The 27611-nt window shown below is 39.4% G+C and overlaps 1 protein-coding gene across 1 annotated transcript in view; it reads left to right on the top strand.

The window, feature by feature from the left end:
- cep85 (centrosomal protein 85) overlaps positions 1-27611 on the top strand; it is a 98899-nt gene that overhangs the window by 5290 nt on the left and 65998 nt on the right. The window contains exon 2 of the mRNA XM_072247388.1: positions 13240-13321. Within this exon, the coding sequence (XP_072103489.1) occupies positions 13267-13321 (55 nt within the window). The 5' untranslated portion in view covers positions 13240-13266. The remainder of the gene's footprint in view (positions 1-13239; positions 13322-27611) is intronic.

The raw sequence follows: 27611 nt of genomic DNA, 5'->3' as shown, positions 1-27611 counted from the left end.
GATATTTCTGTGAGAGGAGCATCCAGGATGGTGCCATTTAGTCTGCTCGTATAGATTGGGATTCTGAGTCTCCAGTGGCTATATTAGATTACAGCCAAAGGTTTTCCCTGTTAAATTTCAGAGATTATATTGCTTAGTGTTGCACCCATTGTATTATGTTCATTGGACATAAGTGTTTTAAATCTCCTACAGCTGCATATTTAAGTCTCAGAAACTTCATTCATTGTAATCCTTTGTCTTGCTCACCCTGAGTATTGATGGGATATGCCTAATTTGGAGTATACTATCCAGTTTTGGTCATCCACCTACAGGAAAGATGTAAATAAGAAAGAAAAAGTGCAGAGAAAATTGGACTTGAGGACCTGAATTATAGGGAAAGGTTGAATAGGTTTGGACTTTATTCCCTGGAATGTAGGAGATGAGGGGAGATTTAATAGAGGTACACCAAATTATGAAGGGTATAGGTAGGGTCATTGCAAGCAGGCTTTTTCCACTGGGGTTGGGTGAGACTGGAACTAGATTGCATGGGTTAAGGGAGAGAGATGAAATGCTTATGGAGGACATGAGGGGGGAACTTCTTCACTCAAGGTGGTGAGCGTGTGGAGCGAGTGGTGAATCCAGGTTTGATTTCAGCATTTCAAAAAAATTTGGGTAAGTACATGGATGGTAGGGGTGTGGAGGTCTATGGTCTGGGTGCAGATTGATGGGGTTAGGTAGATTAATGGTTAGATGCAGTTAGGTGGGCCGAAGGGCCTGTTTCTGTGCTGTAGTGTTCTGTGACTATCTAGTCATGTATCTTAATCCACAGAATGCTATTATACAAAATACTAGATGATATTTTTATGCAAATTAGAGGTGGCTTTGTAAATCCACAAAAGACATGTATAATGTTGTAATACATTACCTGATGACTGGAATTTTCAATTAGGAATAAACTTTTGTCCAGCAATTGACTTTCTGAAATTGTTTATCTTGATTGTTTACAGCAGAATTAAATATAGTAAATTGGAGCTTTATTGTTGGCTACATCACAGGATTGATTGTACAAACGTAAATGCAGGGTGTTCTCTCTAATTTGTGATTTCTTTTTGTGCTTTTCTAATTGCGAATCCCAAGTAAAAGGGCAAAATAACCAGTGTTAGGAACCCCCCCCCCCCCCAAACTGGGTAATGATTGTTCGAGTGACTAATTGCAGTATTCCCGTATCATGACCTGAAAATCTGAGATACAGAATAAAATTCACTTTCATTCAACTTGCGTTGGTGGGAGAGAAATAAACCTTTTTTTGAGGTTGTATTTCTGGACTCGTATCGATGCCTGATCTTGCATTACAGAAAATCTTGACGTGGACAAATTTTTCAGGTTCACAACTACCCCATAAAGCGCCAGTACCCAATGTCACTAAGGCTCACCAACGCAGTCTGAAACTACCCCCATAAAGCACCAGTACACAATGTCACCAAAGCTCACCAATGCAGTCTGAAACTACCCCCATAAAGCAACAGTACACAATGTCACCGAGGCTCACCAACGCAGTCTGAAACTACCCCCATAAAGCAACAGTACACAATGTCACCGAGGCTCACCAATGCAGTCTGAAGCTACCCTAGAAAGCAACAGTACACAATGTCACCGAGGCTCACCAACGCAGTCTGAAACTACCCCCAAAAAGCACCAGTACACAATGTCACCAAGGCTCACCAATGCAGTTTGAAACTACCCCCATAAAGCACCAGTACACAATGTCACTGAGGCTCAGTGATGCAGTTCGCAACTACCCCCATAAAGCATCCATACATGATCGCCAAGGCTCACCAACACAGTTCTTTTGGGTTAAAGGATTTAATTTGGATTTTCGAGTTATGAATGCAGTGGTATTGTTATTATTACATAAATTACATAAATTAACTGAAGTTAGTAAGTTAGTAACTTCAGTTAGTGTGGATTAGTGTGTAAGTTACATAACTGAAGTTAGTATGGATTAGTATGTAAGTTACATAACTTAATAACTTTAGTTACCCTTGCTGGTCTATTCTTTATGAGACATTGAGCAATTAAGAATTCTGACAGTAAGTTTTGGGGAAAATCAAAACACTTACCTTTTACCAGACTGATATGATGGGTATGTTTAATGTCTGTGGGCATATCACACTTGTCCAAGTCCAGAGTAGTTGGTAAGAGCCATAATTCAAGCCAGTCTGTGCAAAGGAACAACTGTAATCCAGAGCATAAATAATACATCTTGTAACATGACAAGTCAAGAGCATTTTACCCATTGGAGCTGAGCAAAAAGACAAACGATATTACTTTTTATCTAAAACAGATAGAACGAAGTCCTTTCTAAATGGTGAAGAGCTGGAAGAAAGAAGACTATAGAAACTTAAAGCCCCCAGTTTTGCGCTAATCTGCAGGACACCTATTCATTGTAGTGCTCTTAGTCCTTCAGTATGATTGCTCATTTCTATTTTAGATAAAGCCTATCTGCTGGACTATACACTGCTATGCTGGGATCTGAGTGTGATGCCTTATTTTCTCCTGGTTCTCCAACAGCACCTCTCCATGTGTTAGCAGACAGTCTGCATCTTGTAGTGTCTCTCATTGTCTTCTGTGGGATGGGATGGAGTTTGCTGCCTCTTTTATTCCTTAGCTGAACAGATGTTAGCCCAGAGTTTGTTATCATAGAGAAATTTCCAGGTAACTATGAAGTCCAACCAAAAATGGAAAGACAGCAGCATCACTTCCAACAAGAGGATATTGATGGAGATTCTCAGAACTTGGTGGTCCTACAGCACAGTTGCCAGCACTTGTGGAAGTACTGAGTAGTCACCTGTTTCATTTCAGCTTACCAGTGCTAGCTCCCACAGGCAACCCATATGACCAATTGCTGCAAGAAGGCAGTGGTTTGTACCAGGTTCCTGTTGCATCAGCTAGGAGGGCAGTGGTCCCCGGCAAATTAATATGGCCATTAATGCATCTCTTTATATAAAATGATACAATTGCATCTTTTTGGAGCTGATAAAGCCATGGAAAATAGCACAGAAACAGTCTCTTTGGCCCACTGAATCTGTGCAGATCATCAACCACCCATTCACACTAATCCATACTTATTCGCCACACATTTTTCCTCTGCCCACACTCACTAAGTTTTGTATTTATGGGGGTGCACACCTTTGGTTAAACAAGCTATCAGTGTTGTTTGTAGGTGATTAAAATGCTAAAACCTGTTCCATTAGTAGTATTCTAGATTTTAAGAAATAATCGCCACTAAAGACTGTAAGTACAAGTGTTTCTAATTTGTGCACACCTGGGAGCCAGGACCTAGGAAGGGTATATCAAAGGAAATGTGTAGATTTGACAAAATGATCCCTGGGCTCTTATTAAATTGCGAGATTATACAAATTGGAGCTGTATTTGTTGAAATTTAAAGGTAGGGGTTAATTTGATGGAAATTTTCAAGATGTTATGCAAAACTGGATGTACTGAAATGATTTCTGTTGGTTGAGCAATCAATCTTAGAATAGTCTTTTTAAAAAAATGCCATACTTTTTCGGGTGTGAAATTTAGCACTTCCATCTGCAGAGGTTGTAACTATTGAAAACTTTTCAACAATTGAAAACTATTTGCAAATGCTGGAAATATGAAATAAAAACAAAGAATACTTCAGATTCCATGACCTGAGACATTATCTGTTTCCTTTTCCACAGATGGTTTCTGTTCTGCTAAGGGTTTCTTGCATTTTCTACCTTAAAAATGAAAATTGATTTTGGGTCAGTTGGCCTAATAATTAAGTTTAAGCCTGGGATCAATGGAATCTTGTTAACCTAACTGTAGAGTGTAGAACAGAATATAGGCAGGTCTATGAAGTCAATGAGCAGCATGGTGGAGATTTTGGGATCTAAGTGGCTTAGCACTAATTCTTTTCCTATTTTTAGTTGTGGAATTTGTTTAAATTATAGATTAGTATTTTCCAATCTGCCGTTTTCTCTGTCTGTAGTTGCTTCAAGCTATTTCTTTAAAACATTAAAATAAATAATTAGTTTTTATTTTTCTTTCCACTTGAATCCACTCTGGAATCCCTAGTTAAATAAATGAGGCACTTCTGTCAGTTCTAGCTGGCTTGTGCCAGTGGCTCCGGGTTCCCAGAATATGCATGGAGCTGGGTTCCCAGAATAATGCAGGGGATTTCCATGATTGAGCTCTAGGGATGGATTGGTGTGATAGATGCATCAGCATCTGTCGGTCAACTTATCCTGGGTTCAGAGCAGTTTTTCGCACCTTAATGCTGAACAGCCGGCCACAATTAGATTCACCCCAGTTCTGGTGTTTTTGATCTGAAACATTAATTCTGATTCTCTTCCCACAGATGTGGCCTGACCTGAGTATCTCCAGTATGTCCTGTTTGTATTTTAGAATACCAGCTTATGCGATTTAAAAAAAATATATTTTTTATTCCATTGGAGTTCTTTATTTCACTTCAGGCTAACAAAAACCAACATGTACATAATTTGTACTTCACTTATCTTTGAAGAAAGTAGGTTCAGAATTATCTTGGTGACCACCCAGAACCAGTTCAGTTTTACTCCCTTTAGATTTGCATTACTGCATAGCAAAAACATTATGTTGGAGGCATGTCAAGCCAAATATGTCAGGAGAGAAAGAGTCAATATTTGAAAATATTTGGACATCATTAGAATGCTGTGGAGGTTAAGTGATTGAGTATATTTAAAGTTGAGGTTGAAAGGTTCTTGATTTGTAAAGGTGTCAAAAGTTATGGAGAAAGGAGAATGGGGTTGAGAAGAATAATAAATCAGCTATCGTGAAATGATGGAGCAGTCTCAATGGGCCCAATAGCCTAATTCTGCTCCTATGTCATATGGTCTTTTTGAATTGGGGATATCTTTTATTGAATTATTTTCTTCTCCTTTTTCTTTGTTTTCCAATAAATGGTCCGTATATGTATGAGTTGTTCCTCTGAGACTTCTGAAGATTATGAAAACTAAAGAGTTATGGAATAAAATGTCATTTAGCATTTTTGGATGTGTCTTTGGCCTACAGAGCTGGGAATTAGATGGCTATAATTTGAACAATCATTGGGATTTGAAATGAGAACAATGGAAAACATACTTATGTGCGTTTGTGAAGGAGAAGGCTGTTATTTTTATTAGTGTTTCGTTAGTGAATAGATGAGCTTCTGATGGGTATTTAAAGATATTCTGATTGAAATTCTTTTGTTTCTGTAGTGGAATGGAAGTAGGAGTGTGAAATTCATATTTCTGTACTGCACAGCATTTTCCTCATCCTGACAGGGGTACTACTTATCACCATCATTTTCAATTTGCCTACTGTTGACTTCCATCTGAGCTTGGAAACTGTGGCCACATGGGTAAAGACTGGAAGTAATTTTGGTGTGTGTGCAGTGCATCCATAAATTAGTAATTGTAGGAAAAAGAATTGAATATGAGATTGAGTATTCTCTGTAGATGAACTATAAGAAGTAAAATCTATTTTACAAAATCAACAGAAGTTTCCTGTTCAAATTTATAAAGCTTTTTATAATAATTCAAGAGTTTCTGTTATACCTTAATTAAAATCCAGTTATTGCAAGGTTTGAATCATTACGTTTATCTTTCTCTCTGCTGATTGCAATCATATTAATAGTGGAAATGTGTTTTCTTTTGGTACATCCATGGCTCGTCAAATGTTGAAATGTTTTTAATATTCCTTTAATTTCCAGTGAGTGATAGTGCAGAGTGCATGATCAAGAACTGAAATGTTTGAATTTGGAAAAATTACAGTGGTTTAATAGAATGGTTTCTGTGGAAGACTGGTAATGTGGCTTGTAAAGATGGGACAGATGGTCCACCAATGCAGAACAGTGGTTGAAAACAATAAGACCAAAAGCTGAAGTAAGTTGAGAAGTAGTAATTAGACAGCTGGATTTGAAGAAATGGGAAGGGTGGTTTTTAAGTTTTTAATGTGCATGTTTCAGTAACACAATTCCAGCATATAAAACACTACTTCAGCATTATCAAATAGACCAAGAAAAGACAAATTGCAGAAGGTCAATCACAAACAAGAGAAAATCTGCAGATGCTGGAAATCCAAGCAACACATGGTTTTAATGAGCCCCTAAAATGGGTTTTGATAGGTATCAAAAAGCTTAGGACTAGGATGGCTGAATGCCTACTTGCCATTGATGAGGTATAAGAATTCAAGTTACAGATTAAAAGATGATTGAGGTACAAACCCGTCTCTGCTCACTGCTCTGTTAGGAACCTGACTTAGAGGCTCGCCTCTCTTCTAGTGCCCACCTACAGTGAAGCAGTTGGTTTTAGAAACAGAAACATGAGGAAATCTGCAGATGCTGGAAATTCAAGGAACACACACAAAATGCTGGTGGAACGCAGCAGGCCAGGCAGCATCTCTGACTATCTCTTCTTTCAGTTAGTCCTGACGAAGGGTCTTAGCCCAAAACGTCGACTGTACCTCTTCCTATAGATGCTGCCTGGCCTGCTGCATTCCGCCAGCATTTTGTGTGTGTTGCATGAAGCAGTTGGTGATTTTTTTCGTTGCTACATGCTTGCTGTAGTGTGAGCCACTGAGCTGGAGTACGGTAGCTGTTTAGGTGGGCTGGAGAGAGTGGTCACTTAGTATTGATTTCTAGGGATTACAACTGCATCTGTCAAGCACAAGACGTAGGAGCAGAATTAGGCCATTAGGACCATTGAATCTGCTCTACCATTTGGTCATGGTTGATTTAGACACAGTGAGTATGGACCTTTACAGGGGACTGGCAGCAGCTGCTCCATGGAATCATACAGTGGATAAACAGGCCCTTCAGTGCACCTTGTCTATGCTCACCATCTGGTACCCAAAAGTGCTAATCCTATTTACATTTAGTCCATAATAGTCAATTGTCTTGGTGAAATATCTTTTCCTCAAGTCTCCTCTAACCTTCCTTAATCTTTATCTTGAAACTATACTGTCTTGTTTTGGCAATCTTATGGGGAAATGTAACTTGCCATCCTCCCTATCTACGCCACTCATTATTTTATATACAGGTCGATCTTTACTAATCCAACTACGTGTAATCTCGTTCCTTCGATAATCGGGCACTAATTATGCTTAATATGATCCTTCTGTAATTCAGCATTTTCACAGTCTGGCACTCCTCAGGTCCCAATGGTGCCGGATTAGTGAAGGTCGACCTGTACCACAACTGTGCATAATACTTCAATTGTGGCTTTAGTAAAGTGCCATGACTAATGAAGCCTATCGTCCTGTATGCCTTTTTCCACCAGCTTAATTACCTGTGTTGCTACCTTTAGGAATTTTGAACATGTATCTCAAGATCCCTTGTGCCCTATCATTAATAATGTACTCTGATTAGACCTCACAAAATGATTGAATTGAATTGACTTTATTTTTTACATCCTTCACATACATGGAGTAGAATTTTTTACGTTACATCTCTGTCTCAATGTGCAATCATAGCAATTTATAATAATAAATAAACAGTCAGTGTAACATAGAATACACTCAAGTCAGCGTGAGTTAATCAGACTGATAACCTGGTGGAAGAAGCTGTCCCGGAGCCTGTTGGTCCTGGCTTTTATGCTGCTGTACTGTTTCCTGGATGGTAACAGCTGGGATAGATTGTGGTTGGGGTGACTCGGGTCCCCAATGATCTATGGGCCCTTTTTACACACCTGTCTTTGTAAATGTCTTGAATCATGGGAAGTTCACAACTGCAGATGCGCTGGGCTGTCCGCACCACTCTCTGCAGAGTCCTGCAATTAAGGGAGGTACAGTTCCCATACCAGGCAGTGATGCAGCCAGTTACCCTCCTTGCCAAAATCTCACCTCTTGAGACTACCTTAGAGATCTGCTGCCACAACTTATTTTTAAATTGCCTGCACCCAATCAGCTTTCTCATCACCTTCTATTGCATGTTTGGACACTCACTTAATAATTTAGGAATATCTATTGAATTGCAAGTTTTCTGTATTATTAGTTTGATTTCACTTACAAAATAGGGAAGTTCTATTATTTTATGCATTCTTTCACTTTCTAGTAGAATACAGGTTTCCCCCGCCATCCGAAGGTAGAGTGTTCCTATGAAACGGTTCGTATGCCGAAATGTCATAAAGCGAAGAAGCAATTACCATTTATTTATATGGGAAAATTTTGTGAGCGTTCGCAGACCCAAAAATAACCTACCAAATCATGCCAAGTAACACATAAAGCCCAAAATAACAAACATATAGTAAAAGCAGGAATGATATGATAAATACACAGCCTATTTTCCACAATCATTACTGAACTGATCTCCGTAGCAAAAATCTCACGCAAGCACCGTCGGCAGAAAATCTCACGCAAGTGCTGTTGGCAAAAACACGGCGCAAGTGCTCTCCAGTAACCTTTAAGCTGTGAAGCTGCCAAATCTACCAAATAACATGTAAAAATACACAGCCGATATATAGTAGAAATAATGTATGTACAGTGTAATATCACTTACGGGAATTGGGAAGACAGCTTGCTGAGCACACTGATGATGGTGTGTTGACTGAGTCGTCGCAGGTTGGGGTGGTGCAGTGGCCCCCACCCTCCAGGCCGCCGAGCGATACACTGCCGCGAAACATGCAGGAATGCAGCGGCAGCCGGGAGGTACACAGCACATCTTTAAGAAAAAAGCCAAAATAAACAAGCTAATTAATTAGGTGCCGCCCGACACGTAACTGTCGGCCCAGATCAGTGCCGATTTCCGATTGCGTCGTCCCTGATCTGGGCTGACAATTACGTGTCGGTGGCACCTAATTAATTAGCATGTTTATTTCGGCTTTTTTCTTAAAGATGTGCTGTGTGTCTCCCGGCTACCGTTGCATTCTCCGTGGATCGGTATCTGTCCTGGGGGTTGGGGTGGTGGGACACTGGGGTTTCCATTAGAGCAGGCAGCTCATCATCTTCTATCTCTGCCTGCCTCGATGTCGAAGGTTGAGGTTCGTCGTCTGCTGCGGCTGATGTGGAAGGCTTGCTTGACTGCTGAGCCTCGCGCATTTTTCTATCACACAGTTCTTTAATAAGGACTCAAACCATCCTGCAAATATCTCCTAAGCTGATGTACCCTTTCAAAATTAAAGTCGTACTTTATCATTACTCATTCGGTTTCGATTGTTATCCTTTTTTCTTCCAATTGCATCAGCTCTTCATCTGTCAGTTCTTGGTGATGGGATGCCAAAACCTCTTCGACATCATGTTCGTCAGCTTCCTCAAGCCAAACTCACTTTGTCCTTACTTCATTCACCACGATCAAAATGCTTAATTATGTCTAGTTTTACCGTAAGTGTAACACCCTTACGAGCTCTTTCAGGCTTTTCCGATACCATAGAACTCATCTTGCAAACGGCTGCTCACAGGCATCTGTTAAAGCAATGCCGTTCCGAATCCGGGGGAGAGGGGCTGCTTGGGACGTGCGCTGCCTTTTATCGCGCGCTGAATTTTTTTTCGTAACAGTGAAAACACCTTCTGAAAGCGAAAACAGGGTACTAATGTAGGTCTTTCGTAACAGTGAGGTTTTGTAAAGCGAATGTTCGAAAAGCCGGGGACACCTGTATAGTGTTAGCTGGTATGTGGACAGGATAGTCTGAACATTGAGGCTTGTCATTTATTAAATAACTATCCTGGGACTTTTGAACTGCTTGAAGATTTATGTTGATTGGGAAGAATTTGGATGTGTCTCAAGGTACCTGTTTTTCAAGATGTTTTGTGTGTCAGTTTGCCTGCTGTGCTGAAGACATCTGCTTAGGTGAGAGATACAAATTTGGCAATGTTCTTCCTCCCTTCCCCTCCCTACTCTCTGCAAGTTTCTGCATGGTCTGGCTTTCTGAGATCACAGTTAGTAAACCATTTCTTGATCATCGCTTTCCTCTTCTTGTTATATCTGGGTTATGTCTACAGGTAAGCAGAGGTTTGTAAAATAATGAATTTTACATTGTGTTTTTTAAAAAGAGAAAACTTAGATAAGATCTTATTACATTCTGTCTATGCGCTAGAACACATTTTTGTACCCCTGTTGAAACATGCCTGCAGTCTTTGAAAAATCAGTTTTAGAAATGTTATCGTTTAAGTAGAACCATACTGATGCATCGTGCGCTTGGCACAAAACAATTGTTTTTTTTTTCAATTATTCAATCCGTTCTTCAATAAGTGATGTTAAATGCAGTGTCCTGCATTGTTCTGGAGTAAAATTTGTGACAGAATGCTGTGAAAGATTGGAACAAAATCCTGATTTCTTTGGTATAAGTAATAGAAGTATATTTTGGGTTGTTTTAACCGACCTACTATCATACTACTTTGAGTTGTTTAATACTAGCGTGTATGTGTGGCACATTTGATGTACACTTAACTGTCAATTTATTATTATTAATGGAAATTTCTACAAGGACCTGATGGAATTTATTATGTTTTTAACATAATATGGTTTTACAACATAGAACAGTTCAGTACAGAAACAGGCCTTTCAGCCACCATATCTATGCCAACCATGATGCTAGTCTAATGATTCCCAAATGACTGCATGTGATCTGTATCCCACTATCTGTCTGTATAAACACTTCTTAAATATTGGTATTATATCTGCTTCTACCACTCCCCTGGCTCCATACTCCAGAAACCTACCACACTGTCTGTGTAAAATTTTATTAAAAAACTTAACTTTCACATTTCCTTTAAAGTTTACCATCCCATTCTCATCTTACATATTTGTTAGGTTGCCTCTCCAGAGATAACACTCCAAATTTGTCCAACATAGCTAATACTCTCCAATTCAGGCAACAACCTTCTCCAAAGCTTCCATGTCCTTCATGTAATGTAGTGACCAGAATTGCACATAACACTCCAAATGTATCAGCGTTTTATCAGCTACAATGTGACTCCCAACTTTTAGACTTGATGCCCTGACAATGAATCCTTGCATACCAAATGATGCTTTTACCGATCCCTGGTTTACAATTTCATGTTGTTTCCCACTCACTGCCTCCTGCTTGTCTGCCATTCCTTTATCCATGCCAGTATCTTCCTTGTAATGCCATAGGATTTTATCTTGTTAAGCAGCTTCATGTGGCACCTTATTAAATGTCATCTTCATTCTTCTCTTAAGGTCTGCATTAAGTGCAGCTTTTACAGTATATCTTTTTACTTCATTTGGTTACATGTCAGCCATAACCTAAAAGAACTTTCTTTACTCAAAAATCATTGTGTATTTTTTAGCCAAGTATTTACGTATTTGAATTTTATTGTACTTTCAATTATGAGGCTGACTCATAATTAGTTTATTGTAACAAATAGTATATTGACATGAATAGTATATTAAGACCTGTTTCAAAAATAAAAATGTGTAACTGTGCGATGTGATAGGTTGGCAGTGCTTAAATGGTTGTCTTTTTTTTACATAATTGCTGCCTGGTTATGACCTTTTGCCTATTTGTGACTAAGAGTAATCATTATCATTCTGTCAATGGAAACAAGTAATGCAAAAGAACGGGAGAAATAAATAATAGAAAAGTTAAAATACAGAACAAGTATAAACTTGAGTAACCAGGAAGATTTTGCAGAGTACTTTCTGTCTGGATCTGCCAGTTTCAGTTTTGAAATTAATAAAATTGATATGCTTCAGGCTACTGTGGGAGGCCAGGGAGGAGATTGCTGAGCCTCTGGCAATGATCTTTGCATCATCAATGGGGATGGGTGAGGTTCTGGAGGATTGGAGGGTTGCAGATGTTGTTTGCTTATTCAAGAAAGAGAGTAGAGGTAGCCCAGGAAATTATAGACCAGTGAGTCTTACCTCAAAGTTGGTAAGTTGATGGAGAAGATCCTGAGAGGCAGGGTTTATGAACATTTGGAGAGGCATAATATGATTAGGAATAGTCAGCGTGGCTTTGTCAAAGGCAAGTCGTGCCTTACTAGCCTGATTGAATTTTTTGAGGATGTGACGAAACATATTGATGAAGATAGAGCATTGTAGAGTATATGGATTTCAGCAAGGCATTTGAGAAAGTAAGGAGGCATAGGATCCAAGGGGACGTTGCTTTGTGGATCCAGAATTGGCTTGCTCACAGAAGGCAAAGAGTGGTTGTAGATGGGTCACATACTGCATGGAAGTTGGTGACCAGTGGTGTGCCTCAGGGATCTGTTCTGGGACCTCATCTCTTCATGATTTTTATAAATGACATGGATGAGGAAGTGGAAGGATGGGTTAGTAAATTTGCTGATGACAGAAAGGTTGGGAGTGTTGATAGTGTGGAGGGCTGTCAGAGGTTACAGTGGGACATTGGTAGGATGCAAAACTGGGCTGAGAAGTGGCAGATGGTGTTCAACCCAGATAAGCGTGAGGTGGTTCATTTTGGTAGGTCAAATATGTTGGCAGAATATAGTATTAATGGTAAGGCTCTTGCAGTGTGGAGAAGCAGAGGGATTTTGGGGTCTGTGTCCATAGGGCACTCAAATCTGCTGCGCGGGTTGACTGGTTAAGAAGGCATAGGGTGCATTGGCCTTCAACCATGGGATTGAGTTCAGGAGCCAAGAGGTAGTGTTACAGCTGTATAGAACCCTGGTCAGACCCCACTTGGAGTACTGTGCTCAGTTCTGGTCACCTTACTACAGGAAAGATGTAGAAACTATAGAAAGGGTGCAGAGGAGATTTAGAAGGATGTTGCCTGGATTGAGGAGCATGCCTTACGAGAATAGTTTGAGTGAACTTGGCCTTTTCTCCTTGGAGCGACAGATAATGAGAGGTGACCTGATAGAGGTGTATAAGATGATGAAAGGCATTGATCATGTGGATAGTCAGAGGCTTTTTCCCAGGGCTGAAATGGCTAACATGAGAGGGCACAGTTTTAAGGTGCTTGGAAGTCGGTACAGAGGGGATGTCAGGGGTAAGTTTTTTTTACACAGAGTGTTGAGTGTGTGGAATGGGCTGCCGGCGACTGTGGTGGAAGCGGATACAGTAGGGTCTTTTAAGAGGCTCCTGGATAGGTACATGGAGCTTAGAGAAATAGAGGGCTGTGGGTAACCCTAGGTAATTTCTAAAGTAAGTACATGTTTGACACAGCTGACGGGCCTGTATTGTGCTGTAGGTTTTCTATGTTTCTGTGATGTGATGCAATGACATTTCTATAAAGTTATTTTACTTTTATATAAAAGATAAGTAATTTATTTTTTGTTTTTTTTATCTTTTTTTAGATTTGTATATAGGGGAACTCATTTCATATGGCTACCTCTAGCAAGCGAAGAGACTCGATTGAACAGCAGACTAGCACAAAAGGTAGAACACTAACGTGCTTTGAATAACATCCTTTTCCTGTATTCCTACATTTTCTGCTATGCTTTGTCACCCAGTGCTGTGAAGATTTTGTATTATGTCTATTTGGAAGTGTATTTGCACCTTTTTAAAATACATTCTACTTCTTCTATGTATGTATCTGCCTTCCTATTTAAATATTTCAGCGCTAGCTACTTCAAATATTTTGTGGTCGTGATTTCTACATGAGGAATCAAAAAATGGGTATCTCTTAAAATCTTTATCAAATTCCTTATTGAATTCATTAGTGACAAATCTGCATCCTTCCCAGAAATTTGAAGCACCTCATTGTTCTCTGGAAGTATAACCTGTTGATGCCCTTCATAATTTAAAAAAAAAATCCATTTTGCATTGCCTCAATGTTTTGGAAAAAGACTGTTCAGTCTTTGCTAGAAGATGTATAATTAATATTCCATAATTTGTAGAACATCTAGTGATGTATCCTCTGAGATGCTTATTTCAGCAGAGGATTATTTCACTGTTCTCTAATTTGAAAAAACATAAAATGCTATAAATGCCCAGCAGGTCAGGTAGTATCTGGAGAGAAAATAATCTAATATTTTCGGTTGATAATTGATCTTTATGACTAGGTAAAGTTAGAAATCAAGTATAACACATTCCACAGAATTGGGAGAAATGATAAGAATAAAGAAAATTGTAGAGATTGACATTGTAGAGACTAAGAAACTGAATGGCACAAATTGGTGGCTCAGGCTGAGAAAGGCTTGATGAACTAGCAGCTGATCTGTCTGGAAAAGATGCAATTACAAGATGAATAAAGATGAGGGAGATGCTCTTCCACTTCCTCATTTTGCCAGCCTAATTTCTTCCCATCTTTTGGGGGTTCTGACATAGCAGGATATTTAATGCTGGACACCTTGACCAAATGGATCTTGTCATTTGAGTGAAGACAATGAAGAGAAGGCAATTTGTTACTGAGCATTGAAGCTGAGAATAGTCAACTTCCAATAACTACTCCAAAAAACTTGAAAGAACTTTACAGGTGAGGACCTCGATACAATAACTATCACTAAAGAGGTAGTGTTGAGCAAACTTGTGGGCCTAAATATAGGGAAGTCCCCTGCTCCCAGGGGACTGAAAGAAATAACAGAGGTTATAGTTGAGACTTTGATAATTTATCAAAATTCTCTAGGCAGGTCCAGGCAGATTGGAAGAAGGTGAAAGTCACACCACTGTTCAAAAAAGGATATAGGCAAAAGCCATTTAATGATAGGCCAGTTAGTTTCATATCTGTAGTTGGGAAAATGCTTGAAGCTATCATTAAAGAAGAATAGCGAGGCATCTGGAAAGAAATGGGCAGACGCAGCATGGATTTAATCAAGGTAGGTCCTGTTTGACAAACTTACTGACGTTCTTTGAGAATATAACAAACACCGTGGATAGAGGGGGAACAGATGGGTGTTATTTACTTGGATTTCCGGAAGGCGTTCGATAGGATGCCACATAATAGACTTATTCATAAGATAAGGATGCATAGGGTTGGGGGTAATGTATTAGCGTGGATAGAGAATTGGTTAACCAATAGAAAGCGGAGTATTGGGATACATGGTTGTTTCTCTGGTTGGCAATCACTGGTAAGCAGTGTGTCGCAGGGTTCGGTGCTGGGCCTGTAACTTAACGATATACATTAACGATCTAGAAGAGGGAACTGAGTGTAGTTTATCTAAGTTTGCTGGTGACACTAAGTTGAGTGGAAAAGCAACTTGTGCAAAGAAAACAGTCTGCAGAGAGATATAGATAGGTTAAGTAAGAGGGCAAGGGTCTGGCAGATGGAGTACAATGTTGGTAAATGCGAGGTCATCCACTTTGGAAAGAAAACTGGAAGAGCAGATTATTCCTTAAATGGTAAAAGATTGCAGCATGCTGCTGTGCAGAAGGACTTGGGAGTGGTTGTGCATGAATCACAGAAGATTGGTTTGCAGGTGCAGCAGGCTATCAAGAATGCAAATAGAATGTAGGCCTTCATTGCCAGAGGGATTGAATTTAAGAGCAAGGAGGTTATGTTGCAACTGTATAACTGTATAGGGTACTGGTGAGGCCACACCTGGAGTACTGCCTGCAGTTCTGGTCTCCTTACTTGAGGAAGGATAAATACGACTTTGGAGACAGTGCAGAGGAGGTTCACCAGGTTGATTCCAGAGATGAGGGGGGTGAAGCAATGAGGAGAGCTTGAGTCGCCTGGGACTGTACTCGCTGAAATTCAGAAGGATGAGAAGAGATCTTGTAGAAACATATAAAATACAGGCAGAAAAGTTGTTTCCACTGGTAGGTGAGACTAGAACTAGGGGATATAGCGTCAAGATTCGGGGGAGTAAATTTAGGATGGAGATGAGGAGGAACTGCTTTTCCCAAAGAGTGGTGTATCTGTGGAATTCAATACCCAATGAAGCAATGGAGGCTACCTCAGTAAATATATTTAAGACAAAGTTGGGCAGATTTTTGCATAGTAGGGTAATTAAGGATCATGTGGAAAAGGCAGGTAGATGGAGATGAGTCCATGGCCAGATCAGCCAGGATCTTATTGAATGGCAGAGCCGGCTCGACAGGCCAGATGGCCTACTCCTGCTCCTCTTTCTTATGTTCTTATGTTGTTATGTTCAGATTTATTCTTCTTCTGTTATAGAGTTCAATATTAAAGCAAAATAAACTAAGACTAGTCTGAAATATGCCTCACCTTTATCTTTGCTAGTGTTGGTGTAGGCAATGATAAACTTTAATGTGTGAATAAGACCAGACTTGGGCAGATATTATGATTTTTTTTCTAATCTTCCCTTCAAAAACTGCCATGCTTCTGAGCTATCTTTTTCAAAATTAATTACGCAGGCTATAAATGGAAAGTACTTCAACAGTTTTCATTTCATGAATAATGCATGTGTTCTAATAAATTTAATATTTTGTATATATAATTAGTGTCATACAAAGATATTGAGAATATTTTCCAAATTAATGACTCCTAGTTCAATCTTTTCTCATTTATAAAAGCGAACATCTGAACTAGGTACATAAATATTTAATAGTCACTGATAAATGTTGAATTTAGAAGTTTCTGGAAAGTGATTAAAAAATGTGAAATTTGTACTAGAGTGAATAGTTGGGTAACAGCACAGGCAAATTTAGCAAGAGTCAAATCTCGAAGTAAGTGTATTATCAAAGTACAACCGTGAGATTCATTTTCTTGTGGGCATACTCAATAAATCCAATAACCATAATAGAGTCAATGAAAGACCGCAGCACAGGGCGGACACCCAGTGTGCAAAAGACAACAATCTGTGCAAGTATAAATCTACAATAATAATAAATAGGTAGGCAATAAATATTGAGAACATGAGATGAAGAGTCCTTGAAAGCGAGTCCATAGGTGTGGGAACATTTCAGTGATGGGCAAGAGAAGTTATCCCTTGTGCTTCAAGAGCCTGATGGTTGAGGGGTAATAATCGTTCCTGAACCTGATGGTGTGAGTCTTGAGGCTCCTGTACCACTTTCCTGATGGCAGCAGCGAGAAGAGAACATGACCTGGGTGGTGGGATCCCTGATGATGGATGCTGCTTTCCTGCAACAACGCTTCATGTAGATGTGCTTAATAGTGGGGAGGGCTTTAACTGGCATGGATTGGGCTATATCCACTACTTATTGTAGGATTTTCTGGTGATGGGCATTAGTGTTTCTATACCAGGCTGTGATGAAGCCAGTAAATGTATTTAAAATATATATATTTAAATGAAGGGATTTCAGTGAGATCAGATGGTGGAAAGGGATTTGGATTAGCAACACTGGCGTAAAAATCCAACATTTCATTATGATGCAATAAATACTAATAGATACAGGTTGGTGTTGTTGCTGAGAAAATCTGTACCACAAATTCTGCTAATATCTCTATGACTCGGCTTATTTTGTCAAAAGTGAAACAGTAATTATAGGTATGGTGCTGGTGATTGATGTGATATACTGATGAAGGCTTGTGTAAGTGTTTTTTCCAGCATTCTCAGAGTGCTGCATTGGGTGAGTCATTTAGTAAAGAAGAGTGGAGTTGTTTTCATTGTGTTATCCCACTTCAATAAAAGAAACAATTCTTGGAATGGAGTTTCATATTTTACAATGTGTTGCGAGATGGTACATTTTATTTATATCTGCTCAGTGCTACTGTTGGGTTGTACAGTAATAAGGGATTTTTTTGTGTAGATACTTGTTGCATTTCAGTTTAAGGCATGTAGCATATTTCACTTCGCCTCCCCCCACCCACCATTCAATTTTGTGTGCAAATATTTTTTTCAGCCTGGTAAATTTTCTCTCTCAGTATCAAAGGTTTACATGTCTAATGGCACTGATAGAAAATGGCTAACAGCAGGATGGCAGACAACTAGGTTAAAACTTTTACCGTCCGGCACTGCTTGCTAATGGGCTCGTAACAATGTGTCTTAGTATTAGTAAAACTGTGTTAAGTGGGGATCTTTTGTTGCAGCAGAAAATTGATAGTTAGCCCATGAGTATTTGTCTAGAATGCAAGCTTGAGTGTGAAATTCATATCTGTTTAGGATAAAGTGCATATTGCAATGTCCAAATTATTCTGATTTAAGAGTATACCAAGGGTACCAGCAGCCACTGGCTACTTAGAAATTGAAAGTACCTAGGAGCACTGCATTATTAATTTTTGATTTGGTTTGGATTCTTGAAGAGCAACTTGATTTTAGACCTTACAATAAGCAAGGTGCAAACATCGAAAAAATATCCCAAATTCCAGTAATGAGCTGTCTGTGACCACCTGTGATAGTAACAAGTGTTGGCAAAATCAAAATCAAAATGGGTAGATTCTGGAGAAAACTTTTAACAGGTTTGTGCAAAGGGAAGTCATAGTTATTAGAAGATGGGGTAGATTTCCCAACCTTTTTTATGCCATGGACCCTTACCATTAACCAAGGTGCATTGATGGTCTGTGAGCTTTTTTGGGGCACTATCCAAAGCTGGACCATTTTAGGTTACTTCAGAAGTGAAACACAGTTTTCAACTGCATTTGCAGTATATAATGAGAATCTCTGTCTATAGATAGCAAGACTGAGAAGTAATTCAAGTATGGGCTGATCAGTGTAAAGTAGCACTTAGTCACATAGATGTCAAGCGGTAACTTCACAAGCAAAAGAGATTCAATGACACTAACCTTTTCAAATTCCTATAAATATCTGAGGGGTCATCATTAAGCAGAAACATAGCTGAACCACCCATTTCAATACTATTGCTATAAGAGCAAGTCAGATGCTAGGTTTTCTGGAGCAGATCTTGTGTCTCTTGATTCTAAAAGGATTTCCACCATTCACAAAACAAGGGTTATGCAGGTGCAACAAGTGATTGGGAAAGCTAATAATATTAATCATTGTTAGGGGAATTAACTTTTAAGGCAAGGTGAATGTGGTTCAGTTATTATAGGGCTGTGAGACCATATTTGAAGTATTGGTCTCCTTGATTAAGGAAGGATGCTAATGCATTGGGAGCAATTCAAAGATTTCCTGGTTATCTTGTGAGGAATAGTTGATCTTGCTGGGCTTGTATATAGTTGAGTTTAAGAATCTTACCCTCCTCTTCTAATGGGTCTTGTGGTGGAGGAGAAACCTGTTTTACTGGAATGTTTTCATGCACCTTAAACATACATTCATTCCACTACTGGCATAAAGAGGCTCTATTGTTTAACATCTATAAAATCTACTGCATTTACTCAACAAGGCTCTTCTAGCAGAAATTCCCAAACTTCGAGCTGAAATAAGACAAGGAAATGTTGTACATATTCTCCTCAAACTGTATACTGTCTGTGCTTGAAATTACAGTGGATACTGGTTAATTGGGCCATTAGTTAATTGAGGAAGCTGCTTATTTGAGACAACAATTAAAGAACAAAAACTAATCAAGAAAATAGCTGGGATTCCTTTCGATTATTTTCGACACTGTAGTGCTTAATTGGGACAGGGGACTGTTGGCGAACAGTTTCTAATTAGCATCAATGACATGCACTTGTGTAGCTGCTAGACATTACATCATGCTTAAAATGAATAGTTTTTTAAAATAACATCAGTTGCAAGTGTTTGCGTTCAAAAAGCAGTGATTTTTGTCACTGATAGTTTAATGAAAAATAAACAGCAAGACAATTCAAAACTATTTTGTTCATTGATTTCAAACATTCAGGCTTGGAGATGCCAGATGTGGCCCTGGGTGAAAATAAAACAATTTCACTACTTCAACAGATTAGGAACTATGAAGAATTTGAAGGTATCAATAATCACCTTGAATATTAGAATGAAAATGAAGATTTGGAGGATGCAATTGTCGAAAACGTTGTGTGAAAGCAGTCAACTTGACTTAGCTGCCTGCACTAATTTTCATCATTTACAGTCAAAAGAACACAGCAGTGCACACTGGCTTGGTTCCTCTGTCGATACAGTTTTATAGTACCATAGAAGTATTGATAGTCTTCTAGTTTGTTCTGTTTTTCTGTTAAATCTGTTTATACATTAACTGCCCTCTCTTTGCTCAACTTAATTCCTTTTAATGCCCCTCTCCAAATTTCTGTGATAATGTAGGGTCTCTGGTATTTTCAGTTCTTAAACCTGGCATGTCACTTTTCTATTTAAACCTAGCTGTCAGTCTTCCAAGATTGCTTGAACCTGGTTTTTCCTTTCACCATTACAGTCGTACATTGGCTCTAAACTCTCATTTTGTTTTCAAGTAACTCTTGAGTGGTTAAATGTAGACTAACCTGGAAATAACTCCTCCCGATCATTTTTCTTGTTCCTGTGTCAACTTATTGAAACTGGTCTTCCCCCAATTCAAAGCCTTAGTTTCCAATCTATCCTTTTCCTGTAAACATTAAAACCTATGAGTTATGGCCACTACCTCTGAAATGCTCTCTTACTGACACTCCCTCCTGGCTTGTATTAGTTCTTCCCCTTCTCTGGTCAGGCCATCTATGTATTAGCTCAAAGAGTTCTCTGGAATGCACTTCAAAATTTCTGCATATCCTCTCCCCCACCACGTGCACGCACGCGTACACATGCACTAAGAGAAGCCAACTTTGTATTTCTGTGGTTTGTTTTCATTATATACTACTTTATCTCCCACTGATTGATTGGAGGCCTATAGACTATGCAAAGTGATCGCCCTCCTTTTTCTTTCTAAGCTCTGTGGCCATGTTGCCACATTTGAAGAACTTTCTTCAATATTATTTATTCTTACTGCGGTAATAGTTTCCTGAATTGTAGAACATAGAACAGTATAGCACAGGAACAGGCTATGTGCATTAGAATGTTGTGCTAAACCAGCTAAAAAGCAAATTATGAACATCAAAACACTAATTCCTCCTACCTACACAATGTCTATATCCTTCCATCTTCCTGACGTCCGTGTGCCTATCCAACGTCTCTTAAAAGCCTCTAATGAATTTGCCTCTACCACAATACCAGGCAGTGCATTCCAGGCATCCGTGGCTCTGAGTATAATTCATGCCCCTTACATCCCCCTTGAACCTGTCCCCTCTTGCCCTCAATGCCTGCCCACTGGTATTAGATATTTCAGTCCTTGGAAACAGATACTCTCTGTTCACTCTGTCTATGCCTCTCATAATCTTGGTGAACTTCTTTCAGATTTCTCCTCAGCCTCTGGCACTCCAGAGAAAACAACCCAAGTTTGTCCAACCTCTGATAATAGCACATGCCTGCTAAACCATATAGCACCTTCTCCAAAGCCTCAACATCCTTCCTATCGTATCATGGGGCAACCAGAACTGTGTGTAATGCTGCAGCCTAACCAGATTTTCATAAAGTTACAACATAATAGCGTAATCCTATCTCTTACCAACCCACCATTACCACTGAATCTTTGGTTGCCAGTTTTTTTCCATCATTTAGCCATGTTTCTATAAACATGTTAATGTCATAGTTCCTCTGTGTTAATCAATAATGACATTTCATTTGCCTGTCAGACTGCTCAGCTCCCCAGGTAAATTATTTTCCTGAGTCATGCAGAAGTTGCTACATAAATGAGGTGGCTAGGATTTGGCAGTAAATCTGTAATTGTTCAGATATTTAACAATATTTGAAATAACAGTTACAGTATCAGAAAAAAACATTACATTGTTTTGCTGGTATTTTAAAAAGGTTTTTGGTAGTAACATAGAGAATTTTAACAGATGACAGTTTATTCACTGAAGGAATTGTCAAAATAATTCACTCCTTGCATGGACAATACAAAGAGATTCTTATAATGTAGTAATTGATTTATTTTTCTAAAATGCAGGTGTGTCTCAGAAAGATCCTCCTGGCAAAAAAGTCCTTTGAGATTCTAGAGTACAGCACTCCTGTGTTGCTCTTTTCTAATTTTCACAATGCTGTGCTTTATTTAATATGATCTAGTAGCTGGAGGCAAATAAACTGATGCCTCTTGAAAAGAGATGGAGCTTGCTGACTAAAAGTTAGTGACAAAAAATTACAATTAAGACCAGCTCACGTTACAGCACCTTAAAAAAAAATGAATGGTTGATAACTGGAAATGTCGATTTCGTTTAGCTGCTTACGTGTATGCTGAATGACAATAAACTTAAATTTATATTAACCCTGGTCAGCATGTCAACTGTTGAAATAAAAGTAAGAATAACTGAAGAACTGAACTGAGCGCCATGACCACATGGTAAAACCATTAATCTTACTATCAAAATCACATTATACAAAATTAGAATCCATTTCACATCTGTGAGATGTGGCCTCAAATCCATGACAGAAATGTTTGAGAGGATTTGTAATGAATTGTAGTCTTCTGTCTTTGCATTAGAAAAAGAAATCCATTGAATCTTGATTGGTCAGGGCATGAAGGGATACTGGAGGAAGGCAGGAGATGGGGCTGAGAGGAAAAATGGATCAGCCAAGATGAAATGGCAGAGCTCATTCAATAGGCCAAATGGCCTAATTATGCTCCTATATCTTTATGGTCTTATGCAGTGATTAATATTAGGGGCAGAGCACAAATCTTGCCATTATCAAGAAGAGTAAACTGCAGTGTCATGAGGAGGAGCACTCTCTTGCTAGGACTTCAGGGAATGATTGAAGTGAAAAAGGTAAGAAGAAAATTAGACAAAGCTTCAAAAACATCAGCTGTTGGACTGGGATTACACTACCCAAGATGTTCCAAAATTACTGAAGACTTAATTTTGAAGTCAATTAACCATGAAGGAAAACAGAAGGCGATGTGGCTATATGATTGGATAACATAATATAAGTGGTTGCAATACAAACACAGCGGATTCCAGTGGTCCTGATGGGACACATTGGGACCGGCACATTTTGGCCCAGTTAAGCAGCTGTCCCAATTAGCCAAAGCTTCATGGAAATAGCTATAAAGGTATAATAAAAGTTAAACTACTGTTTAACTGAGTAATAAATTATGTATTTAAATGAAATACAAAATAAAATTAGAACACTAGCAATACTACCACAGTATTATAAAACTGTATTAGTTCCTAACAGTTATCGATGGAGGAATTCATCCAGTGTACGCTGCTGTGTTCTTTTGATTGACTGTAAATGAACAAAATCAGCAGGCACCTAGTGTCCATTTCCATGTTTCTGCACTTACAGTATGAGCTCAATCTTTCTCGCCATGTGCTTCTTCGAATTTAATGTTTTGCTGACATTTCCATCGAGACAAACAGCTACCTGTTGCTCTAAAATCTTTGTGACCAACTTCTTAGCTAGTTACTCTAACTTGTTTTTTTTTAACATTGGTCCACTGACACACACATCTCGTCCATTTACAATGGAAAACTATTGATTGAGGTCCTCTTCAAAATCTAGGTCCTTACCCTCACACTTTCATTTTGGAGATGTTCCTTGTTGTCCTTCACGTAATGTCCATTCTTCTCACAGTTTATCTTGCAGATTAGCTCCCTGCTCTACTCACTTTACACTTATGGCTTTGTGGCTAAGTACAGCTCCAATACCATATTCAAGTTTGCTGACAACACCACCGTCGTAGGCTGAATCTGCAACAAACTCTTACTCAATGTCAGCAAGATGAAGGAGCTGATTATTGACTTCAGGAGAAGGAAACTGGAGGTCCATGAGCTAGTCCTATTTGGAGGATCAGAAGTGGAGAGGGCCGGTAGCTTCAACTTCCTCAATGTTATCATTTCAGAGGACCTTCCTTGGGCCCAGTAAGTGCAATTGCAAAGAAAATGCGGTGGCGCCTCTACTTCCTTAGAAGTCTGTGAGGATTTGGCAAGAGATCTTTCAAGGACTCTTCATCTCATGTTCTTAATTTTTATTCTTATTTATTTATTATTATTATTTTCTTTCTGTATTTGCAGTTTGTTTTTCTTTTTTGCACACTGGTTGTCTGCCTTGTTGGTGTGGTCTTTGATTGATTCTGTTTTGGTTATTTAATTTATTGAGTATTCCCGCAAGAAAATTATTCTCAGGGTTGCATTTAGTAACATACACTTTGATATTAAACTCTATTTCTTTCTGCTAGTTGACGATGAGTGGTGTCAGGCGGATGGCTTTTGTTTGGTCTAGTAGGGTAATTTTTTGGCTAGTGTTAAATCTTTTTGTGGCATTTTGGCATGACATCAAATTAAAATTTAAAAAACAATATTATCAAAAATCACTGCTATTTGAGTTGGCACCCATTAGCCAAGTAGATAACATAATGCAAGCTCTCGCAACTGACGCTATTTTAAAAACTGTTCACTATACGCATGATGTTGTCCAGCAGCTACGTAAGTGCACGCAACTGATGTTAGTTAGAAACTGCGGCAACAGCCCCCTGTCCCAATTAAGTGGCGTGGTGTCTCAGATAATCAAAGGGAATGAATATCGGCTATTTCCTCAACTAGTTTTTGTTCTTTAAGAGCTGTCCCAAATAAGTGGCTGCTCTGATTACTGGATGGCCCAGTTAACTAGAATTCACTGTACTAGTAGCAATCCTACATGTAAATTACATTAACATTGTACATCGTGTCTCCTGATGTTAAAATTATATTCTGGTGTACCTTGTTTATATATTTTAGTAACATTTTAAAAACTCTGCTTAGGATGGTGGGATGTCTTGTATTCTGTCAGTGAGCCTTTTGGAAAAATAATGCTGAGGTAGTGTACATGGGGTCATTGTCCATTTAGAAATCTGATGGTAGAGGAGAAATAAGCTGTTCCTGAAACTTTGAGTGTGTGTCTTCAGGCTCCTGTTCCACCTTTGTGATAATAGCAATGAAAAGAGGGCGTGTCATGTGGATTGGGGGTACTTGATGATGGATGCAACCTTTCAGAGGCATCACCTTTTGAAGGTGTTCTAGATGCTGGGAAGGATTTTGTCTGTGATGGAGCTGGCTGAGCTCACACCTTTCTGTAGCTGTTTTCTGAGCTTGTGCAGTGGCCGCTCCATACCGGACAGTGATGCAACCAGTTAGAATGCTTACCAATGTACATCCGTAGAAATTTGTGAATGTCTTTGGTGACATACCAATTCTCCTCAAGTTCCTAATGAAATACATTCGCTGTTCGGCCTAGGATAGATCCTCCAAGATGTTGACACCCAGACACATGAGTATTTGGGAGACTGGTGGAATGAATTTTTGGATGCTGTGGGGCCCCAGGCATTTTTGTTGTGTGAGAACTGTTTACAGCTGCATTTCCAACCGGGGAATGAAATCCTGTTCCGGCTTAGAGAGGATCTGCATTTGCCTCTTCCTTGTACAAGGACACCAGATACCAGTACTTCAGAGGCCCAGCATTTACAAACACTTTTTCTTGTCTTTTTCCCTGAAGACATTACACTTTTCTATATTTCATCTGTCATGTCCTCCCTGCTACACTTGGCTTATCTATATACTGGGAGCCTGTACCATCAATTTGCGAACTGCCAGAAGACAGTTGTGGGACATATCACTTGGGGACTTGGACTATATGTGTTTTTTTGCGTGACTTTTTTATTTGCTCACTGTTTTGAATGTCCTCTGTATGTTTTACACCTTGGCCCCAGAGGAACGCTGCTTCATACGGCTGTATTCATGTATGGTTGAATGATTAAACTAGATTTGATACCTCTAAGCCTTTCTGCATCCTCCTTACAACTATCATTGGCACCCACTTAGTATCATCAGCAAACTTGACCACATTACTCTCTTTCCACCAAAATGCACTGATATAGTTTGTGAACAATTGAAGTCCCAACACCACTGTTTGTGACATCTGCTAGTTACAGGTTCTCAGCATGAAAATGAACCTTTTATGGTTAGACAGGAAATTCTGCAGATGCTGGAAATCTTGAGCAACATACACAAAATGCTGGAGGAACTCAGCAATTTGGGCAGCATGCATTGAGCGGAAGAACTGGAAAGGAAGGGGACAGGAGCCAGATTAAGAAGGTGGAGGAGTAAAACCTAGCAGGTGATAGGTGAAACCAGGTGAGGCGGAAGCTGGAGGGGAGTGGGAGGTGGGGGGGGGTGATTTAAGAAGCTGGGAGGTGATGAGTATAAGAGGTAAGGGCTGAAGAAGGGATCTGATAGGACAGTGAAACATGAATTGGAATCAGGTTCTAGATACCAACATCTATTGTGAGATTCATTTACAGTGCAATTCCTAAAAGATTACTGTAAGTTATAATAAATAATTTGTGCAGAAAAGAGCAAAATAATGAGTTGTGTTCATGGGCCATTCAGAAATCTGATAGCAGAGGGCAAGAAGCTTTTTTCTATAATGTTGAGTATGTATCTTCAGGCTCCTGTACCACTTCCCTTATGGTAGCAATGAGAGGAGGGCATGTCCTGGGTGGTGAGGGATCTTAATGATGGATGCCACCTTCCTGAGGCATTGCCTTTTGAAGATATCCTTGAAGGTGTAAAGGCTAGTGGCCATGATGAAGCTGGTTGAGTTTACAACCATCTACAGTTTTCTCCCAATCCCGTGCATTGGTGTCTTTACAGCAGGCAGTGATGCAACCAGTCAGAATGCTCTCCATTGTACATCTGTAAAATGTTTTTTAGAGTCTTTGATGACTGACCAAATCTCCTCATATTCCTAAATGAATCTTCAAAGATATTGACATTCAGGAACTTGAAGCTGCTCACCCTTTCCACTGCCGACCCCTTGATGAAGACTGATGTGTGTGCTCTTAACTTCCCTTTGCCGAAGTCCACAATGAATTACTTGGTCATACTGACATTGAATGCTAAGTTGTTGTTGCAACACCACTCAACCAGCTGATCTATCTCACTCCTGTACACCTCATTGTCACCATCTGAGTCTACCAACAACAGTTGTCATTTGTAAATGTTAAGGTGGTGTTTGAGCTGTGCCTAGCTACACAGTCATGAATGTAGAGAATAGAACAGCAGGCTAAGCATGCATTCGTGATGCTTCTATGTTGATTGTCAGCAAAGAGAGGATGTTATTTCTGATGTGCACCAACTGTGGTCTCCCGATGAGAAATCTGAGGATCCCCAATTGCAGAAGGAGGTACAGAGGCTCAGGTTTTTAAGTTTGTTGAGGGGGTGTAGTACTGAGGGGGTGGTGGTGTTGAATGCTGAGCTGTAATTAATAAACATCAGCTTGAAGTGGGTATTACTGTTAAGGTGGTCCAGTGCCGTTTGGAGAGTCGGTGAGATTGTATCTGCTGTAGACCTCTTGTGCAAGTAGGTAAATTGATGTGGGTCCTGGTCTTTGTTTGGCAGAAGTTAATTCTAGCCATGACTAACCTCCCAAAGCACTTCATCATGGTGTGTTATTGGGAAATAGTCATTGACGCAGCTCACCCTGTTCTTCTTGGGCATTGTTATGATTGATGCCCTTTTGAAGCAGGTTGGGACCTCGCACTGCAGCAGTGAGATTGAAAATGTCCTTCGATACTCCAGCTAGTTCATTGGTACAAGTTTTCAATGACCTACCAGGTACACTATCAGGGCCTGATTCTTTTTGACGGTTTGCCCTCTTGAAAGACTTGCTGACATCAGCCGTTGAAACATTTATCACTAAGTTGCCTGGAATAAAGAGCAGGAGGTGGAGAAACAGGAAGATGATGGGGTGGTCATGAGAGCAAAGAGAAGAATCTTTTATTCTTACTCTTTTCTCTTTTAGTATATGTTGTATAACATTGCAAACCGCATGTCCTTTTTGCAACACTTATGAGGTATTCTGAATGTAGAAATGCAGGTTATTTTAGGGTATCCTTTTTATGGAATAGCAAAATGAAATTGTACACGTACAGAATT

Source organism: Mobula birostris, chromosome 30, assembly GCF_030028105.1.
Source record: "Mobula birostris isolate sMobBir1 chromosome 30, sMobBir1.hap1, whole genome shotgun sequence".
Lineage (NCBI taxonomy): Eukaryota > Metazoa > Chordata > Chondrichthyes > Myliobatiformes > Myliobatidae > Mobula > Mobula birostris.
The sequence above is the reverse complement of the archived record's forward strand: the minus strand, read 5'-3'. Positions and strand labels throughout refer to the sequence as shown.